Raw genomic sequence first — 22,435 nt, forward strand, 5'->3', positions numbered from 1 at the left:
CACAAGCCACACACATAAATAAAATTTTAACAAGGGCAATATATTTAGATAAAGATGTAGAAAAGACTAGAGATTTCTGAAAGCTTTTGTTCCCTGATGATTGGGCTCCTGGGTGACAGCCTATTATGGCCTAATTATGGTAATAATTAGCAGTGACTTTTGATGCCATGTCTAAAAATTCTTCAGAGGAAGAAGGTTTCTTGATGAAATCTTCAGAGTTTAAGATTTTTAAATGTGTTAAACACATTTGAACCTAAGCTTTCCAATGCACAGGATTTCAGTTAGCTCATGAGTTTCCTATATGTCTCTATTTTCTGATTTATAAGCCCAGTTTCTGAATAAATCTATAAGCATTTGCTCTAATATACCTGTCCCAGTTTCATCTCTATTGTGGTGGTCAATATCCTGACCAAAAGCAACTTTAGGGAGAAAGGATTTTATTTTAGCTTGGCTGGTTTGAATAGTTATGGCTCCCATAGACTCATGTGTTTGAATGCTTGACTCATAGGGAGGGGCACTTTTAGGAGGTGTGGCCTTGTTAGAATAGGTGTGGTCTTATTGGAGGAAATGTGTCACTGTGGGGGTGGGCTTTGAGGTATCACATGCTCAAGCCCTGCCCTTCCGTTGCCTTCAGATCCAGATGTAGAACTCTCAGCTCCTTCTCCAGCACCATGTCTGCCTGGACACCACCATGTTTCCCACCGTGATAATGGACTGAACCCCTGAAACTGTAAGCCAACTCTAATGGGGTGTTTTCCTTTATAAGAGTTGCCTTGGTCATGGTGTCTCTTCACAGCAATGAAACCCCAACTAAGACACTCAGTTGTAATTCATCATTGTAATTAAGTTACATTGGCAAAAAAGCTCGATGTAGTGAGTCACCTCAGGTCCACAGTCAAAAGCAGAGAGACATGAACGCGTGTGTGTTTGAGGCCCAGTTAGCCTTTACTCTTAGATGGTCCAAGGCCTCAAACCAGAGAGCAGTAGCAACTGCTTAGAGGCTGGGTCTTCCTACTCAATTAGACAATGAAAATAATGGCCCATAAACTGTCTAGATTTCCAACCTGACCTAGACAATTCTTTATTGACATACTTCCCAAGTGATCCTAGGCTGTCAAGTTGACAGTTAACCTGATCATCACAATCCCCATGAATATTCACTCATCTATGCTACTGTATGAACTTTTACATATGCATACATATACATATATATTCTTATATAATCATCACACACTACAAACATGTATGTTTTGCCAGAGTCAATCTGTAATAATTTTAAGATGTGACTATTTAAATATGCTTTTGGATAGAAAAGACTTAATTACCCATAATTCCTCCCAGGACCGAATGCTTATACTTATTTAACGACACTGCGGTGGTAAAGTTCTAATTACATTATTGTCCTGGTAACAAGCGGCTTGACCTTCAGCTCCCAGCATGAGGCCCTGTTTGATTTGCAAGTTCCTCCTCTCCAGTTTAAACCGGCCTAAAGTGATGACCACTGGCTGCCACCTAGTGGAAACAGACATTCTAGAAAACAGGATGAGCGGCCTTAGCTGCCCATGAATGAAAGCAACAGAAACTTCAGAGAAATCGAGAACTTTAGCACAAATATGAAGCTAAGTTAAAATATCGTTCCTAGCGCTTCTTGCCCCATGGTCCTGACCTAACTCGACCACTTCCTGCAGAACACACTGTTGTCTTCTGTGGCTGACCTTACCACAAGGATATGTTGGCTCGTGACAGGCTGCCTAGGTAGGAGCGGAGGGAAAATGGCGTTGTTGATGGGAAATGAGAATTTGTGATGGACGTGCGCTCTTCTGAGCTGATCTCACTCAGCCTTGCTAACCACTCGACTGCTGTTTGAATGAACAATCCCCCTTGGAAGACGGATCTTTCCTTCCGTGGCTTTCAGTCTCATCTCTAGATTACTAAGTGCTTCATCCATGTTGCTAACCTTCTTGTCCTCACCTCGTTGATCTGAGAAAAGTCAGACCCTGAAATCTCTTTCTGGCTTTTCTTTTATCTCGTTGTCATTGGTTTCCAGTCCTGAGGAGTTGCAAGCTTGGGGAGGTATCATATGAGTCAAAGAATTAGTGAAAATATTGTATTGTTCTTAAAAAACAAAATAAAAGAGAAAAGTGTTAAAGCATGGCTTGCTTGCTCTAGCTGAGTAGTAATGTTGTATACAAAATACAAAGATGTCATATAACAACACTAACCCCAAGTATTTCTCTTTTGGACCTGTGTTCTTAGGCTACCCTCTATTTATATCTCAGATGGGCTATCTGCCTCTATTCATATCTCAGATGGGCTATCTGCCTCTATTCATATCTCAGATGGGCTATCTGCCTCTATTCATATCTCAGATGGGCTATCTGCCTCTTTTCATATCTCAGGTGGACTATCTGCCTCTATTCATATCCCAATTGGGATATCCACCTCTATTCATATCTCACATGATCTATCTGCCTCTATTTATATCTTAGATGGGATATCCACCTCTATTCATGTCCCAGATGGGCTATCTGCCTCTATTCCACCTCTACTTCTACCCTAGAAGGGCTATCCACCTCTAATATCTAAGATGGATTACCCACCTCTAATATACCAGATGGACTATCTGCTAAATCAGGACGGAAGTTAGTTGGAAGGAGGGTGGGTGCTCTGAAGCAAGTTAAAAGAGAAGAAAGCCAATTCTCTAGCCTTCTACAGAACAGGCGTAGCTCCTTAGAGTTTGACTTTCAGGAGATTACCATCCCAATACAAGAATCCCTGTGGGTCCTTTCCAAAATGTGGTTTGGTAGCCTCTGTGTGAAGTTCAGACATTTTGATGACAGATACAGCATTAATAATCACAATGTCAACATCCAGTGCAGACACTATTCAGTGAGACTTGACTACGCTCCATTTACTGCAAAGCTCTTCACGGTCACCTCCAACTTATCTTTAGAATGCTCTTTATTAAGTATCCATTTCCATGTTGACATCATGTCTCTGAAACTCTGTCTCCTTACACTTTCCACATTTTCTGTTTTCCTTGTTATTACAGGAATTCCCACTGGGCTTAGAGTGTAGTTCTGTGATAGAATATTCCCTAGCCTAAAGATGGCCCCCAAATTTTTTTTCATTCTTCAAACTGAAGTTGGGATTTATTTCCTCTCCTTTTGGATCAGAGTGTCCCTCAGACTTGGTTTGCCCAATTAAATTCTATAGACATGTGGAGTCCGAGGTTGGGACTTAGATATTTACAAATTACACTTTTGAGTTTCTACGATGCTCTCCTTGAGCCCTGCCTTGCTGTGTAGGCCATGTGGTGATTTTACAGAGAGGAGAAGTTATTGAGAGAAGTCAGACGCTGTAGCGATGACTTCCAACCCCTGGTGAGGTCGTTGGATGCTAGAGCCTAGAGGAATGTCTGCTTGACTGCAGGCCCAGACAGCACTACAGAGAACAAGTGAACCTCCAATTGAACCCAGGAAAGCTACAGACTCAGGAGACTTATTAAATGGCTTCAGTGATGCAGTAGAAGGGAAGTGGAACATTCCTGGTACCGACCTATCTTGGCCCAGTGATTACTGCCAAAGTGCACCTCAAAGGAACAGTTGGCAGATGCTTAGAGTTCCCAGGGTGAGTTACAGAAAGGCCCAGTTTCATCCATTTGAACTCCCTTTGCCCCTAGTCCTCTCATGGCCGACCTAGCTCTGCTCATTTTTCTGCCATGGAGACTGGATATCTGCCCGGCTTCTTCCAACCTTTGATTTCTTTCCCTGGATTCAGACTCTGTCCTCCTTTCTGGCATGGTGTCTCCATAGGATAAAAAGTTCTTAATAACCTCCTCTCTGGCTTCATACTTGGATGAGACTCATATCCTCTCCAGCTTTGACGTTTTAAACTGTGTGTTCAGATTATATCCTCAGGATGTAGTTTTTAAATCTCTGTTCCACCAGTCTTCAATGACATCCTTGGGAATACTGTCTGCCCATCTCCTTGGAGACGATCGGTTGTTGGCCCGGAGCTCACCAATTACACTAGACTCTCTGGACGTGGAGTTCCAGAGACCTTCCTGTCTCTCTTCCCCCAGCACCATTATTACAAGAACACACCAACATCCCTGACATTTTCAGATGGGTTCTGGGAGGCCAATCCAGATTGTCATGCCTACAAGGCAAATACTTTACCAACTGAACTATCTCTTGAGCCGCCATTCTAATCTCTTGGTTAGATTTCTTGAAACAACCAGTCCTATAATCAACCAGGTAAAAATTCATTGCGTTTTCTCTCTCACACTCACCCATAAGAAACCTTTTAAAATAAATCTGTATTATGACAAACCTGAGTCTTCGTCTTAAAAACACCATAGTAAAGTGATGTAAAATCAGTTCGATGTGTTGTTCTGTAGAGATTGTCAATGACTAGTTATTAAGGGCAGCAAATCTCCCTGTCTCATTTGTAAGCTCCATAGTCTGGGAGGATTTGGCTATGATGTGATAGGAGTGTTTATGAGTTGAGTGTGACAACTCGTTGTAAATCTGTCTGCTGGTAAATTATATTGTCTCCGAGGGTCTGACCAAAATGAGGCCAGAGCTCTGGCTTCAATGTAACCCCAACTTCAATTCCCTCTGAAGATTCCTTGATTCCTCTGTTTCCTCACCCTTAAGCACATCTTGGCAGAACTCTTTGTACTTGGCTTGGTCTCCTAGATCCCCCTTCTGTCTTCTTCCTGAACATGGAACCCAGACTGTCATTGTCTGCCTTCTTTGGTCTACTGACCTTTATCTAAATGTTTGTGTGTATGATTGTTTGTAGTACCAAGAATTGGACACAGGGCCTGCAGCATACTCAGTAGCATTCTGCCACTGAGCTACACCCTCTACACTATAGTTTGAGTCTAGAACATGGGCCAAAGACCTGTGCGTTGAAGTTTTGGCATGATTAGGAGGTGGTGGAATGTTTATAGGAGTTTTATGAAGGGAGGAGTTTAGGTCCTTGAGTATATTGGTTACGATACTCACTTCTGAAGCATAGGATTTGACAAACAGACTTAGCAGAGGAAAGACTTATTTGGCTCACGGTTTGAAGGGGACACAGCTCCTCGTGGTAGAGAAGGCTTAGCAGCAGAAATGAGATGCAACTGTTCACATTGCTTCTATAGCCACAAAGCAGGGAGAGGTAAATGCTGAATACTCACCTGCTTTCTGCCTTACACAAATTCACGTACGTGTGCACGTGTGCGCACACGCACGCACACACACACACACACACACACACACACATGCATGCACATGTATGCGCCTTGAATTCTTTCTTTTTAAGAATCACCAAGCACCTTTTAGATCATTTTTTCTATTATATTTTTTTCAAATAAGTCCACTTCAAGTTCCCCAACTTGTAATTTACAGACCCCAAATTCTTTTTGAATATTGGGGTGATCTAATAGTCACAAGTTAGAATCTCTTTCAACTCAGAACTTCTTCCAGTCCAGCAGAGTAATTGGTCTGAGAAATGAATCACTTAAATTCTTTTCTCACAGCCTTGCTGGCTCTGTATTTCTTTGGGCTTATATTTCCCATTGCGTGCTTTATTCTTTACGGCTTGACATTGTATTCCCAGGAAAAACAACTCAAAAAAGTTATTGACAACATTAAGCCATCTTTGCTGGGCTGCCAATCTCTTTATTTCTCTTAATTCTATTCTGTCTGTTTGCATGTGGTCCTGTGTACAGGGGCTCAAGGTCGAGCTTCCTCCCAGTATTCTCTGCTTACTTGCTTTTGAGACAATCTTCCTGTGAAGTTAAGGCTCATTGAGTTGGGTAAGCTAGCTGGATTTCGGGAATCCCAGTTGTAAGATTACAGCCACTTTCTGCCTTTTCTGTGGTTCTGAGCTCTGAACTCAGGTCATGTGTTTGCCCAGTATGACCACTTGACCAAGTGAGCCATCCCCCCAGGCAAAGGCAGCAGGAAGAGTGCATTTTGGTGTGATTTCCGCCATCCATACTCTCTTCTAGACTTTCAGCACTGCTTTTTATTAGTAGTATTAATTATCATTAATTACTATTATTATTATCATTATTATTAACTTTCCTGTAACATTTCATACATTCATAGCCTTCTGCTTTAGTCATATTTATGCCCCATCAACCTTTGTCCTATTCACTTGTCTCTTCCCTCCCTCTCCAAATAGTCTCCCTTTCAGCCACTTATTTTATCTATATTTATCTGAAGATTATAATACAATTACAATTTTTCCTTCCCCTTTCTCCCTCCAAACCCTCCCATCTACCTCTCTCCACTCTCCTTCAAATCCATGACTTCTTTGCTCATTCATTGCTATTGTGTGCTCTGCACGTGTGCACACACATATGTGTGTATGTTCCTAACTACAACCTGCTCAGTCCTATAATGTTACTATTTAGTATGTTTTCAGGGCTGTCCCTTTGGCACTAGACAGCCAGTTGCTGTGCTCATCCCTGAGGAAGGCCACCTCTCCTGCTCCCAGCTCACCTCTCAGTGTTCCTCAATTGCCTATCATTCTTCGGGTTGAGGGCTCTTGGGCTTTTCCCTGTATAGTCTGGCACCTCCACTGGTGTCACTCTTGCTCAGCTCATGTTTGGACAATCATGTTGGGTGTAGTCTCTGAAAATAACTAGGCAACACAATCTCACAGCAAACTCACTGCTCCTCTGGGAATTGTAATGGCGACTCCTGGTTGTCAGCCTGACTACATCTAGAATGAACTGCAATTCAGAATTGGAGGGCTTATCTGTGATCCCAATCTTAATGCTGGAAGTTACAAGTTTCTGACCTAGACCTTGGCATGGAGATCTTGAGGTGTAGTGGCCGTGAAAAGCTTAGGCCCAAGCAAGGCAGTACACTCCTTTAATTCCAGGAGGCTGAGGTAAGGTGATCTCTGAGTTCAAGGTCAATTTGGGACACAGCAAATCCCAGATCCAGGCATGTTGGTATACACCTTTAATCTGGGCCACACCTTCTGCTGGAGACCTGCATAAGGACATTGGAAGAAGGAAGATTCACTCTCCTTCACCTGCTTGTATTTACTTGCCAGCACATCTGTTGGATCAACTTCCACAGAAGAACAGCTGAAACAACTAGCCTCATGGGACTGGGCTAGATTCTTGGACTTCCCATTCACAACTGACCCCTGTTGTGTTAGTTGGACTACACATCACAATAAAGTCCCTCAATACAGAGAGAGATTCCATAAGTTCTGTGACTCTAGAGAACCCTGACCGATACAGGAATGTTTTGTTGATGTATCCATTGGGACTGGACTCCATCCACATCTCTGCCTTTTGATTGGATGTGGTTTTCTGTAGTGGTCGCCATCTTGAAAAGAGAAGTTTCTGTGATGCCAGGTAGAGACAAGCCTTATCTAGGCATAAAGATATTGATTGTCATTAAGGCACTGTTCTTAATTGCTGCCCCACTTACTGGTCATGACATTACCATTCCACCTTTCCTTAAATACCTCCTTCCAATTTCCTCTCATTAGAAAGAAGAGTTGGGTCTATCGCCCTGACTCTGGACTGGACTAATTTGAAGCATGAGTGAGGGTCGGTAAATTTGAATTACATTAAAATCAATAAGGACTGTCTTTTCCTTAGCTACAACGGTACTATTTGATGTGCTCTTAAAATACTCTTGGGAGGCACGTGAAGTGACCTGAAGTGAAAGAAGCACACACTACTTCCTGGAGATCAGAATGTCTTAGATAAAGTTGCTCTAATAATTTTATGAATAAAGCGGGGCTTGGTGGCACACACCTTTAATCCCAGCACTGGGGAGGCAGAGTTAGACAGATCTCTGAGGTTGAAGGCAACCTGGTCTATAGAGCAAGTTCTAGGATGGTCAGGGATACACAGTGAAACCCTGTTTTGAAAAAAAACAAAAACAAGCAAACAAAAATAACAGAAATAATAGTCATTCAATTTTTCAGTGTGATGCATAGTTAGAGGGCCTTACATGTTCTCGTAGGTATTATTTATTATCCCCATCTTTTAGTTATGGGCATTAAAGTATGCAAAGATTGCCCAAGCATGACATCGTTAGTGAATGGGAGGGGAGATGCTGCCTCTGTGATGGGCAGTGAGGATCTGGAACAAGACTGCTTACTCAGACCCTATTGACACCACCTCACTGTGCCCACCATTCTAGATCCTCTCTAGTCACTGCCTGTAACGGCCCTGGCCACATGCCAACCACTCTGAGCCGTGCTTCATCACCATTCAGAAGAGCTCTAGCCTTCCCATGGCTCAGGCATCCGACCATCCTCTGTACTCGTTACACCTTGGAGAGAGACCTGATAAGACACAGGAAGGAGAACTTGACCAGAAGATGGATTCTGATGTTAGATGTTTGGGTGTTAGATTGGCTCCCTACTTTTCCAGAAGCATCTGGACACCATAGGAAGAATGCCTACACCTGTTATGTTCTACTGCAATTGACCTAGCATGGCTGATAGCTCTGTAACCCTAGGCCCATTATCTCTATGGCGGCAGATGGTTGAATTTGAATGCTGTGGGTTGCTGTCTATATGCAGGTGAGGGCAGGCACAAGATAAGGCGAGAGCCTGTGATTGGGCAGTAGAAAAGGAAGGCGGGCTGAGAATTTTAGAGACGGGACAGAGAGACGGAGAGACAGGGAAGGAAGGAAGATGGAGGGAATAGAAAGACAATCTAGATCTAGATTCCTAGTGGCTTTAGATAACCACAGGTAACTATAAATATCTTATAAGGGATGGATAATTTCAGGACAATTTGTTCTGTCTAGGTGGGCTGTTTATATCAATATCAATTGGCTCTGAGTTCACTGTGTGGATGTTTTGTGGGGTGAGAATTTACTGATATAAATCTGATGGATAGATTACAAGCCTCTAAAGTTTTGATTCTACCGGGTTATGGGGATTTGTGACTCCTAACCACAGAGGGCAGATGGGTGGGAATGGGAGCAGAATCCACGCATGGGAACCATGAGATGGACAATCACTGCACGGGCTATCCATGGAAGCCACAGGACAGCCGAGGCCAGAGCGCATGGGCGCTAGTGTGGAGTGGTGCCCTATTTATTATTTCACCCCACAGAATGTTGAACACAAGAAGTGCGGGGAAGAAGATGACTTAACAACGAAGATTTTATTGGCATAAAAAGTAAGGGAAATACCAGTTCTGTGACCCCTAGGTCATGTTTACTCACAGTGCAGATATTTCGTTCCAAATATTTTTCTTCCAAAATGTTTTCATACCATGGATCTAAATGACACTAACTTATACCTGTACCTAATGTAAGGGAACAGATGTGGCCAGATAGTAGGACATCTTCTCTAAAATGCAAACAGATAATCCTTTAAAATCTCTAACAAAAACGCTCTGGCCTCACTATGAGGATGAAGTAATCAGAGCCCATATTTGTAGAGAAAGAGATTTTCTCTGTACTGTGCATCATTGGACCCAGTGGCCCAGGAGGTGAGAGTCAGACATGGCTATGTATACATTAGCTTGGCCTTGATTTAGAACTTCTAAACATAGTCTTGGGCTGGGGAGAGCCTCAGAGCAGAGACTGATAACTACACAAGCAAGAGGCCCTCTGTTCGATTCCCAGCGTTCAAGTAAAAGTCAAATGTGACAGTCATGAATGTGGCCCTATCATTAAGGCCACAGAAACAGATCCAGGCCAGCTAGCTTAGTCAAAACAGTGAGCTCCTGGTTCAGCGAGAAACGTTGTCTTAAGGTAGGCAACAATTGGAGAATACATCCAATATCAACCTTTGGCCTCCACACATGCACGCACAGGCAAGTGCCCCTACATATAGATGTGTGTCTGTCTGTCTGTATCTCTACTTCAGATAGGATAAAACTGAGCTTCTTATAAGCACGCAGTTGCCACTGTCTAAAGTGCACAACACACTCAGTGACAACTTTCAGATTTATTGGCACTTCTCAGAACTCTCAGTGAGCACTCACTGAGTTATTACTCCATCCACATGTCATGAAATAGTGTGATTTTTTTTCCATATGGATTTACCACTGACTTTCCGCACACATGAAAGTGAATATTCTTGTGGTCTTTATGATATTGATTTTCCTCCTGTAAATCATGAACACTTGCAACAGTGGGTAGCTTTGGTTCATTATGTTATCAAGGCCTGGGCATAGAAGGTGGGGGGGAAGGGTCACAGGTTCAAGACCCAGTGACCTGAACACACATGCCCTTCCCAATGAGAGTCACTGTGCTTCCAAACATCAAGGGAAAGCAAATAGGGTGTTTTTCCTGGAGACCTTGGCATTTAGAGACAAGCCAGCACCTGAAAAGGAAAGTAGGACCTAGGCTGCTCCAAATTTGGTTTCTTCAGAGATAATTCTGATTATCAATTTAAAGTCAGTGAAGATATAATAGTGAATGAAAGGGACTAGGATACTGAGAGATTATAATTGTTTATGAAAAATGTGTCATTGGGTCTAACTTGTCCCAAATCATTTTCTCAGTGGAGAATGACAAGCAGAAGGAATCCTTCCCATGAGGGTTTGGTGTTAGTACATCCTAGACTTATAAGTCTGCATCCAAGCGTCCATATTTTGTGACATGGAAAATAAAATTCTGCTAGGCTCGGACAGTACACGAGATGTCATCGGCATTCAGGGCTCCCTGGTCTACAGTGCAGGAGGAACTTCGTGTGCAAACCAGTGTGCAAAATCGAGGAGACAGGAGGTATATGTGGATGAGTTACTTGTTCAGAAGAAACCAAAAAGAAAGAAAAGCAGGCATATAACAAAAGAATCTATGATGGAAAAAAATCAATTGAACGAGTCTTTGTTTGCTCTTCACAACATGTGGAGAAACAGACTGCCAGGCACTGAGCTAAGATCTGCTCTCACAAATCTGAAACAGAAGTAGTTCTGCGGGTAAGTATAGTCATTTCGTGGGTAAGTATAGCTAATGATTGTGCAGCTCCACTTTCGTGTGCCCAAATGTATTCACACCAAAATCTACATCCCCTTTCAGGAGCATCATTTGTAAATGTTATTTACTGAACAATTAGCAATTTGCAAAACTTTTACTATTTCTTTACTTTTATTATTATGAATTATGTATGTGGGACATGTATATGAGCATGTGTATGTGCATGTATATGAGCATGTGTGTGCAAATGTGTATGTGCATGTGTATATACATGTGTGTGCATGCGTATGAGCATGTTTGTACGTGTGTGCATGTGTATGAGCATGTGAGTGGGGGAAGTGTGTGTACATGTGTGTATACATGTGTGTGCATGTATATGAGCATGTGTATGAACATGTGTGTGAGAATGTGAGTGGGGGGAAGTGTGTATGTGTGTATACATGTGTGTGCATGTGTATGAGCATGTGTGTGTACATGTGTATGAGCATGTGAGTGCAGGTGTCTACTGATGCTAGAGGCATTGAAGTCTGCAGGAAATGGTTGTGAGTGGCTGGCTGTGGGTGCTAGAAATCAAAGCTGGTTCCTCTGAAAGAACAGCGAGTGGTCTTAACCACCGAGAAAGCACCTTTCCAATCCCAGTGCCAAGTCTTCCAAGTACATGATCATATTTAATGCTCTAAAAATCCATGATGTAGAGGAGATCCATGTCCTAGCTGAACCTAGTATAATTAAAAGTACAGCGAGCTGAGCAGATTGAATAATAGAAATTTACTCCTAAAGTTCTAAAGGATGAATATCTCAGATCCAGTTACCCTTAAATTAGCTTTCCTTGGGGTCCCCTTCTTGATCTGTGTACTGCCGCTTTCTTGTTGAGTCTTCATGGGGAGACTTATAAGGACACTGCTCCTACTGGATCACAGACCTCATCCCTTTGACATCATTTAACTGTAATTGCTCCTTTACTCTAAATCTCACTGTAGTGGGGGTGTGGCTTATGGATTTGAGAGGGACACAATTCAGTCTACAGCAATGGGAGATGATGCTTATCTCACAGTGAGTAAATGGTAGAAGCAGGTATGACCTAGGAAGACAGATTCTTAACTGCTATCATAAAGAGAGGAATTCTAAGTTGCCCTAAAGCTGGGCAATCCGATAATCACCATGATGTCTTGGCGAATTGTCTATCTGTATGATTTTCTCATAGCCTCATAAGTCAGCACAGTGCTTTCATTAGCAATAATTAGCACACACCCATCTTCATATCAAAAGTGAATGCTTGGAAAATGTGCATACCTACCGTTTCATATTCATACCTAGAGTTTTGTATGACAGGTTCATAAACCAACAGGTCATCTCGAATTAGCCCCACTGCCTTTGCCTTGGTTCAGGGCCTTACGCTATCGCAAAAGGAGTGTCAGTCCCTGAAGTAGGTCCTTGAGTTCATGCCTTGTTGATTTCATCATCTGAGTCACACCCAAAGGAGGTTCCGTCTGTCTTCTCCCCTTCGAATTCTATTGAGTTCTTTCTGCCCGCAGCACAGAATTCAGGCTCCTGCAGCCTAATGCATGGGGTCTCATTTGCCTGCTCCTCTTCTTTCCCTCCATCTCCTGACATGTTTATAGCATCCCTCTTTCTTGGGTCATGCTCATCCTGCTCCCTGAGTTACAGCATGCCCAGTGAGCCTGGGGCACTTGCTCCAATCTTTGTAGACCCAGCTGATAAAGCCCCGCCTTCTCTCCACGTCTCCAGGTCAGTGGATCCCATCCTTGTACTGGGCATGACCTAGTTTGCCCCTCATCTCAGTGTAGTTTCCGTCCTCTTCCACTACTGCAGTGAGTGGCTCCAGGATGCTTCCCATGCTTTCTTTTAAGGGTTTGGTACCCAGTACATAACAAAGCCTCCACTGATGTTCACAGGATGGGAACTAAATCCACTACCTGGCTCAGCTTGTTGCTTAGGGCTCCCCCTTATCTGCCAACGTGCTTGTTGTCCCTCTTTCGTAGATATGGATTTTTTTCCACACAGTTTTCTCTTTGAATCATTTCCCAGAAATGTGTGCCTGGTGTTGTAATAACATTGTAACAATTTTATAATTCATAGTTTGTATTCTCACCACATGACTCACTCAAAGGACAGAGCCACTATGCCAAGAGAGATGAGAGGCAGCTAGAGGGGTCACTTCAATTCGTGAACATGTTCCCTGGGAAGTGAGCCCTGGTCCCCTGCATCAACTTCCCCTGTTCTTCACATGTAGCAACTACGTAGTTATCAAAGTGAGAGGGGAAAACCCGGGCCATGAATTCTCTCCTCAGAAAACCACTCTATTTCTTCTCTTACTTTTCCTAAATGCCTCTTGCTCTCTTTTAATTTTTTTTTAGATTTCTTTATCTTGTGTGTGTGTGTGTGGTGTGTGTGTGTTTGCATGCATGTGTGTATGTGCACCAACATGTGTGTTGGGAATTGAACCTGGGTCCTCAGCGAGAACAGTCAGTTCTCTTAACCACCGAGGCATCTCTCTGGCCCACCTGCTGCTATTTAAATAAAATCATTTTATCTCCAGACATTGTGAGTTTAGTTCATTTTTCTGAATATTTTTTCCGTAGTATAGCCCCTTACTTGAACCTTTAAAGAGGGAGATAATTATCTTCAGGTGTCTCTGATTCTGAGATCAATTACGATCAACACAATCAAGGGGTCGGGAATGCACAACTGTCTAACCCTAGGTCTGGCCCTGACTCATCCCCACAGCCCAGGAACTGCTCCTGGCCTGTTTGAATAACCCCAGGTTTCCCTTCCACCCCCACAGCTCCAGTTTGAGCTCCACAACAAATATTTGTCCTGAATTTGAGCAAAGTTAGAGCACTTTCTTCTCTTTGCTTCTTTTTGAAACGATCTGCTCTCACCAACAGACAAGTTCCTGTGAACCTGGTTCAGCAGTGGGGAATCGTCCCCAGACCATCTGCTCTGGAGAGCTTGGCACAGATGTCTGGCAAAATGCAGCAGCTCGTGCACCTCCTCGTCTGGCTATTTCTTCTGGAAGCACGAGCCTTCGAAATCCCCATAAACGGATACTCTGAGGTAAATGCTGCTGCAGGAGTCCTTACTATTGGCCGTGAATAGTTGGGTGCAATTCCTGTTCAATGAACTTGCTCCATGTAGAACAGAAATGGCGGGGCGCGGGGGGGGGGGACCTTCGTCTGATGACTGGCACTTCCTGTCTAATTGATTATAAAGTGCAGCTGCTTACTAAGACATCATCAGATTTTTGCATGAAATCTCAATCAAATTCAGTGGTCAGATATTTACATAGCATCTACCAAGCATAGTTGTCCACTCCCTATATAAAAATGTGTGTAATAACAGACCTATTCCTAATTCCAATGAGAACTAAGTTGGTAAGCTACCAGGCACAGTACATGGACTAGTACTGCTCAGTGGTCGCTGGCATTGTTATATAGAAATACTATGGGGCTGGGGATTTAGCTCAGTGGTAGAGCGCTTACCTAGGAAGCGCAAGGCCCTGGGTTCGGTCCCCAGCTCCGAAAAAAAAGAACCAAAAAAAAAAAAAAGAAAAGAAAAACTATTATTACTCTTTCGCTCGGCCGTTCTCAAAGCATCATGGTCTTTTACATGTAAGTGGGCAATCACTTTTGTAATAAGGACACATTAAGTATTCTGAGAAAAGACGGTGCCGACAGAGCTGGCAAAATTCAGGAACAGCAGTCATTGGTCTCAGCTCTCCACTTGCGACCACTGGACACCCCAGTATGGCAGCAGAAGCGTTGAACTGAATTGTTCTGAATATCACACAAGAGCTACTTCTGTGCTGGCAGGGAAAACTGTGTTACAGGATTATTTCAGAGAATACCCCAGAGTGGGTTGCACACAAAAATACTAGAGCGGGGGGGGGGGGAGTATGTTTTTAGGAGGGAAAATCACTTTGCTTAGAAACTTATTTTCCAACACTTTGAAAGCCACCAAAAAGTGTCAGAAATCTCAGATTGAAGGTGAAACACCCAGACATCTTTGTGCTTTTCCAGTAATTTCTAACCAGCCTTCTTTTCATACGTTGCTGATTAGCACCCTCTAAATCCGTCCAAGTACTTTCTTGAGCACCTTTTATCATCTGATTACACGTCGGCCTTATCACACTCAGGCAAGCTCAAACCTGACTTCTCATCTGACGAGAATTTGAGTTCGTTTTCCTTTACTTGTTTCTGAGACCTGACCAGCAAATATACATATCGAAGAAATTGTATCAAAAACAGGATAGTCCAACACCAGAGGAATGAACATAGAGCAATGTAACGAACGCCTCTTTTTCTGTAAATGATTTTCAAAGAGATAAGCAGCCACAACTATGTCTTTAGTTTGCAGAATATGATGATCTTGTGGAACTGGCTCCAGATAAACTTCCTTTTGTTCAAGAGAACAGAAGACATCAGGTATAGTAAACTCAATTCCAAATGGCGAAAATAAGTGTAAGAGACCGTGAGTGGAGAAGAGGTAAAAAACGACTCTATTTTCTAAAAAACGTGTGCTTTTTTTTCTAACAAAGGGTAGTCTAGTGTTGCTCCACTCTTGTAGAATATTGTCAAGGTGGTGTACAATGGGACTTTGATGTTGTTTTCCTAAGTTTCTACCCCATAAAGGGCACTTAGTAAAACCACCCATTCTCCTTCCTCTGGCCATTTTGTCAAAGGGACCAGCCTGGAAAACACTTTGGTCCAAAGAACTAGACATCCCGGAAGCCACTGAGATGACAGGGAAAATCTCCTCATTTGTGGGAGAGGGAGAGCCATGCCAACAAGGGCTTGGCTTCTCTCACACAGAGCCCACATGCTGAGAAAAGGGGTGTTTATGGAAATAACAGTAACTGGCTTTGTCTGGCTATGAATGTTTGACTTTCTAAAGTCCAGCTTTGCTAGATCAATACTATTAAAACCCAGTAGGTAGGACTTTGTATCATGGCTTCTACCTCACCACTGGAGAGAAAACTTAGTCATTGACCACTGTGTCAAAACATCTAAAGAGTTGGTTACGGTCATGCATATAATCCCAACACTCTGGAAGGAAGATTGCTACAAAATTGAGGCCATCTTAGAGGCTACAAAGTTGGAACTACATGGTGAGCTCCAGGTCACCAGAAACAGAGTATCTGAAAGACAGCCAAAAGGCAGTCCTGACCTGTGTCACAGTATCCACTAAAACATCACCTGAAACAAATTAGCTCACGTACAACGTTGGACATTTTTGTCATCCCTCAGACATTAAGTGTTAACTCAAGCTTCTTAACCTGGTTACCTTTCAAAAGTAAGGTGGTACCCTTTGTCTGTGCTTACAGGACTCAATGTGGCCAATCTTCTGATGTGGTAGTTAAGAGTATAGAGTTTTCAAGGTACCATTCATCCTGTGTGGCTCGGGAGCTAACAATGTAGGAAACTCATTCCCTGCTATCGTGTAGCTTAGTTTGAGAGGATGAGGCAGACTCTAAATCATACCATACGTAAGAATGGATCATTATGAGCAAGGCGGGTAATCTAAAGGAAAACTCGTACCACTATGTAAACAATGAAGGAAGCCGACTTGAGGCTCAGAAAATCTCATAGAGAAAGTTCTTCCAAAGCTAACTATGCTATCCCAGAGCAACACACATCCCAACAAAAATGTCTGCGAAAGTTGTTCAGAGAAACTCCCATGTGAGGAAAACATTTTCTGTAATACTCCACATTCTTGCCTTGACTTCAATGAATAAATTATGCGACAGTAGGAAAGCCACGTAATTCTCTGAGAACAGGGTTTTTTGCCTTGAGGTAGTAGCCGCATACGGCTAAAGGATGACTATCTCTGGCTTCTTTCCACAGAGAAGCCTTTCTGAAGACTCGGGAGAGGAGATGGTGAGTTTGCTTCGGTTGGTTGCGTCATGGATTGGTGTGTGAGTGATTTTCCTGTTATCTATTACCTGGAAACCAATCCAGGTGTCTCCTTTCTCTGTCACTGGGGGTATTTACCCGACTTTTGAAACTTCCCCTTGCCCAATTCTGTTTGAAAGTTCTCCTGAAACAGTACTGAAGAGAACAGTGCTCGCAGGCAGGGCAGATGCCACTGAGGCTCACACGCCTTTCCTATCTTCTCATGTCTTACTAACGATACAGGTTTTGCCCAACAATACGCATTAAATACCAACTGAGTAACCTTGATTTAAAAACGTGACACTTGATACCTGTAGCAGTAAAAGAGTGGTTATGGAAACCACCCTCAGGCAGCATGGCCCAAGTTCCTGAAAGGTCCAAAGTAGACCTTTTGGTCCCAAGAGAACACCCAAAGGGAGTGGTTTGTGTCGGTGTCCTGTCCTGAACTGAGAGCTTCCGCCTTGGAGCAGGAGGAAGGGAAAATAGGCTTTGATTTTATCTATGCATGAGATAGGCTGGGGGCATCATTTGGAAGCATTAGCCACAGACAGCAAACTCTGAGGGCTGAGACCTGGTAATAAAGTAAAGCAAATCTTAGAGGAAGAAAAGCAATATCTAGCAGTCACCCATTGCCACAGGCCTGAAGGACCTTGCAGGTCTTGGGAGCATCCTAAAGGAGGAATTCTTCATGCCTTGCCTGTGATCATACCGGCACAGTGTTTTGTTTTGTTTGCTTAAGCTGGGGCTACCTTCCACACATAGCAGAGGGAAAGGGGAGTCCAAGGGATTATTAAACAAGCAACTGCATCAAAGCGCCCTTTCTAGGACAGTTCCGTTTGCTGTGTGCAGCCAGCAGTTTCCCTTAGCTTGCTTGTACAGGATAGGAAGCAAGCTGAAGACGTGAGAGTTAGCAGTGAGACTGAAGGAAAGAGGTAGCAATGTGGAGTTTGCGGGGTGCATATGGAGTTCAGCTCTACAGCACCCTGCTTTCATTTCACTCTAAAGACACAGACAGGGTCTTTTTCGACCCTGTGACCCCCCAACTCCTGGCCCTAGTTGCAGCTCAGCTTTTTGAAATTATTTCCTGAACTCTTTCAGTCCATCTTGTGCTCCGCACTCATTTTCTACCCAGATTCTAAAGTAATGGAAATAAGGAAAGGGAGCAAGCAAGAAAGGAGGGCAGAAGGGAGGGAGAGAGGGAGGGAGGGCACGAGGGAGGGAGAGAGGGAGGGAGGGAGGGAGGAAAGGAGGGAGGGAGAACAGAAAAAAAAAGTCAGGGATACATCTCAAAATGATGACCAATCTCTTTCTATAGGGTATTTCAGGAAGTTAGACGGTTGCTTAGCAATACCTGAGTAATGTATTTACCAAATCTAATAAAATACATGACTTACAACATCATACATATATATATATATATATATATATATATATATATATATATATATATTGCTTTCTGTGTTTCTATGCGAGCTTTTTGTTACTACAATTATGCTTTCTTGCCAATTTCAGGACTCCGTTGATCCAGTAACTCTTTATAGTTACAAAGTCCAGTCCACTATTACGTCTCGGATGGCTACAACTACCATTCAGAGCAAACTGGTGAACCATTCCCCATTGCCCCAAAATGTCGTGTTCGATGTTCAGATCCCCAAAGGGGCCTTTATCTCCAACTTCACCATGTGAGTAGCTCCTATGTGGAAGCAGGGGTTGCACACTCCAGGAATCCAAAGCCCTCCCGGTACAACAGAGCTCAAGAGGCCACTGCTTCACTGACTCCTACTGTCTGAGCTAGAGAGCTGCTTTGGGTCACTATGGGATGGGTGCTTGTCATTGTTTTGAGTGTGTGTGTGTGTGTGTGTGTGTGTGTGTGTGTGTGTATGCACATGTGTGTGAACTTGCACATGGATATTCATGTGGGGTGGGCAGAGACCAACCTTAGTTGCCTTCCCTCAGGCACTGTCCACCTTTTATTTGAGATGAGATTCCTTGCTGGCCTGGAACTCGCCCAGTAAGCTACCGTAGCTCCAGGGATCCCCTGGGTTTTGTATCACCAGTGCTGGAAACGCAAGCACGTGTCCCCCTGCCAGGTCCTTACATAGGTGTGACGTGTCAAACTCATATTTACACAGCAAGAGCTTTACTGACAGAGCCATCTCTCCAGCCCCTGCTTCTCATCTGTAACGTGTTGGAGCAAATGGAAGACTCTCACTATGGTAGCTGCCTTCTACTCACTCGCATTTGCATGTGATTCCCCTGAGAGAGAAAATATGTGGATCTTATAGGATACCATATGAGTGTATTTGCCAGTATTATGTGCCCCACATTTCTTTGAAAGGAAGTAGTTGAGAACCAGCAGTTAAACCCAGTTTCTTAGCCAGTGTTTGGAGTCCTCTGTGGAGGACACCAAAGGTTAGACTTGACTTTTCCCTTCATCATAAATTGTGCTGCTTCCCCGGGTGACCATTTCAATGGTCGGCAGCTCTGTTGGAATTATTTCTTATGCTTCGTTTAAAAATTTTCCATTTTCTACCCAATGATTCGGTTACTCACATAGACATTTTAAAGCTCTACTACGAAGTGGATATTAAAGTGTTCCCAGGTGAAATGATGTGAGATCTGAGATGGGCTTTCCGATAATTGAGGTGAGGAGCAAGAAGAGGTTACAAATGAACAAGGTTGGCCCGGTGTTTATAGCAAATGCCAGGGATGCACTCATGACGGCTTCTCGTACTCTCCTCTTTATATTTTTATAATTTTGAATTTTTCTTAATAAAAGAAGTCAACAGCTCTGCTATTATCCATGGCTAAATCCATTATCCATTGGAGGCATGTGTGTATTAAAGCTAAATAATGCTCCCATAGGTGATTGGAATGGGTGTCTATTCCAACCTGTGTGGCTGTCTGAACACCCATGTGGCTGTCTCTACAGCATTCTCGTTGGTCAGCGTCCCCCTTAGACTGCCTGGAACACAGTATATTGCTCTACATACAACCTCAGATTTTTTTCTTAATGAAAACCTTAGGTTGAATTACGTCTCGTTTGCTTTTTACTTTGTCAAATACAGACTTCAGCCTGCAGGGGTTTTGACTAACCAGTGCTTTGACTGTCTAAAGAACTTGTAGATCTTTGTAAACTGTCCTGTTTTGAATGATTTAATTATATTTATTCTCTCTCTCTCTCTCTCTCTCTCTCTCTCTCTCTCTCTCTCCCCTCTCTCTCTCTCGTGTGTGTGTGTGTATGTGTGTGTATGTGTATGTGTGTGTATGTGTGTGTATGTGTATGTATGTGTGTGTGTATGTGTGTGTGTGTTTCTGTGTGTGTATGTATATGTGTGTATGTGTGTATGTGTATATGTGTGTGTATGTGTGTATGTGTATATGTGTGTGTATGTGTGTGTATGTGTATGTGTGTGTATGTGTATGTGTGTGTGTATGTGTGTATGTGTATGTGTGTGTGTGTGTGTGTGTGTGTGTGTGTGTGTGTGGCATATGTCCATTTATTCCAGATATTTTGGGGTTCGGTTTCTCTTCATTCACCTTCTTCCTTTTTTCCCCTCTTATCCCTCGGCAAATTGAGGTAGCCAAAGACGACACCCCGAAATGTTTACTTTGATCTGCTTTTACTTGGGTTGAATTTTTAGACCGAAGGAGATGCAATGGGCTATGCAGACCTTAGAATCAGGCAAAGTCTTTCTCTACCTTTAATTAAGATCCCAAAGGCAGAGTGATGGAAGACGTCTGTGTCTCCAGAGAACAGCTCATATTTAAGCCTCTCTGGGACTTGAGGGGAAGAGACACTGGACTTTGTTTTCGTTCCTGAGGGGGGAGAATTCCACATACCAGTTTTGGTGGAACACCTGCTTTCTTTTCTACTGGTCTATGTTTAATTCTTATCTCTTTCAAGAATGATCTAAAAACCAAATGAAAATTAACTAACACATGACTTATTAGCCACCTCCCCTACGCCACCTCTCCTGGCCCACATTTAAAGGACACATCTATCTCCCAATGCTTCCCCTGAAAAGTATGATTTCAACATAGGGAAGTTTAAGCACATAATTGTACGTAGGAGAAATCCGGGGAGCTGGAACCCAACTTAACTTCTTTCAAATTAGAGTCAGATAAGAGAGTGTTGTGTATAAATTATTCAAAGATCACTGGTCTTGCTTCCTGTAAGTTCAAAATGCCTGTTGGCCTCATGGATGAAATCTAACTGATTGCTTGTTCTCTGTTAGTTTCCCTGGGACTACTAACGTGGCCCACTGTTGACTTCCGTCTGTTCTAGGACTGTGAACGGTATGACTTTTACAAGCTCCATTAAAGAGAAAACTGTGGGCCGAGCTCTTTATTCACAGGCAAGAGCGAAAGGCAAGACGGCCGGATGGGTGAGGTAAGGATTGAGGACCAGGGCTCGACATCTTGCCTCTCCACCTGGTTCCCTCCTGTTCCATTCCTCACAGGTCGCACCAGGCTCCAGGGTGACTGGGAGCCTAGGAAAATGGCCAAGTCCTGCAGAATAATAGAATTAGTTGTCACAATGTCTGTTTCCCTAAAGATCTCTTTTCTGTCACTGTGGTTTGGAAGTTTTACACAGCTTGTTTTTGTATAAGTTTCCTTGGAAGTAGACAGGGGCTAGAGAAATGGCTCAGTAGTTAAGAACACTGGCTGCTCTTCCAGAGGACCCAGGTTCAAGACTCAGCAACCACAGGGTTCCTCACAACCATGAGAAGCTTCAGGTTTAGGGGCTCCAACTCTGTCCTCTGGCCTGCACAGGTACTGCATACATGTGGTAAACTAACACACATGCAGATAAAGCACTCATACATGTCAACTAAAATGTCTCAGAAGGAAAAGCTTCTGCCTTATTTTTATGGGGTATGGCTTTTAAAGCATCAATCACAAAACAGCTTCTGGTGTGTTTTTTCTTTACATCTTACATATGACTCATCTCAAAAGAGTGACTGTTGCGGCCAGGGAAAATGGCACAACTCCTAAAGTTTTGCCTGACAAACATAAGAACCTGAGCTCAATCCCACAGACCCTCTCTAAGGAAGATGAAGTGATGGCGCCCACTGGTAATCCCTGTGCAAGGGAGCAGAGGCAGGTAGATCCCTGGAATTTGCTGACCAACCAGCCTATCCTGATTGGTAAGAACTAGGCCCGTGAAAGACCTTACCTGGTCTACATAGTGAGTGGATGGCTTTGTGAAAGAACAATACCTCCAGGCCTTGAAGGACTGGGGGAAGATTTAGAGGTTAGAAGCACACAGTACTCTTCTGGAGGACTTGATTCTCAGCACTAATACTGAGTGACTCTCAAGTCTCTGTCTCTCCAACTCCAGGGGATAGGATGCCCTCTTCTGGCTGCAACAGACACTGCACGTGTGTGTGTTTATACCCCCACAGACATACACATACATGGATTTCTTAAAAACATCTTAAGGGCTGGAGTGATGGCTCAGCGGTTAAGAGTACTGACTGCTCTTCCAGAGATCCTGAGTTCAAATCCCAGAAACCACATGGTGGCTCACAACCATCTGTAATGAGATCTGATGCCCTCTTCTGGTGTGTCTGAGGATAGTGTACGCACATTCATAAAATAATA

General features: G+C 43.3%; 1 protein-coding gene across 1 annotated transcript in view; it reads left to right on the forward strand.

Moving 5' to 3' along the window:
• The first annotated feature begins 13,802 nt into the window (after positions 1–13,802).
• Itih2 (inter-alpha-trypsin inhibitor heavy chain 2) overlaps positions 13,803–22,435 on the forward strand; it is a 36,339-nt gene continuing 27,706 nt past the window's right edge. Inside the window, exons 1-5 of the mRNA NM_001419801.1 lie at positions 13,803–13,994; positions 15,287–15,361; positions 16,781–16,813; positions 18,341–18,510; positions 21,117–21,221. Coding sequence (NP_001406730.1) covers positions 13,911–13,994; positions 15,287–15,361; positions 16,781–16,813; positions 18,341–18,510; positions 21,117–21,221 — 467 coding nt within the window. The 5' untranslated portion in view covers positions 13,803–13,910. The remainder of the gene's footprint in view (positions 13,995–15,286; positions 15,362–16,780; positions 16,814–18,340; positions 18,511–21,116; positions 21,222–22,435) is intronic.

This window comes from Rattus norvegicus, chromosome 17 (genome assembly GCF_021556685.1).
Source record: "Rattus norvegicus strain SHRSP/BbbUtx chromosome 17, alternate assembly SHRSP_T2T, whole genome shotgun sequence".
In the NCBI taxonomy this organism is placed as follows: domain Eukaryota; kingdom Metazoa; phylum Chordata; class Mammalia; order Rodentia; family Muridae; genus Rattus; species Rattus norvegicus.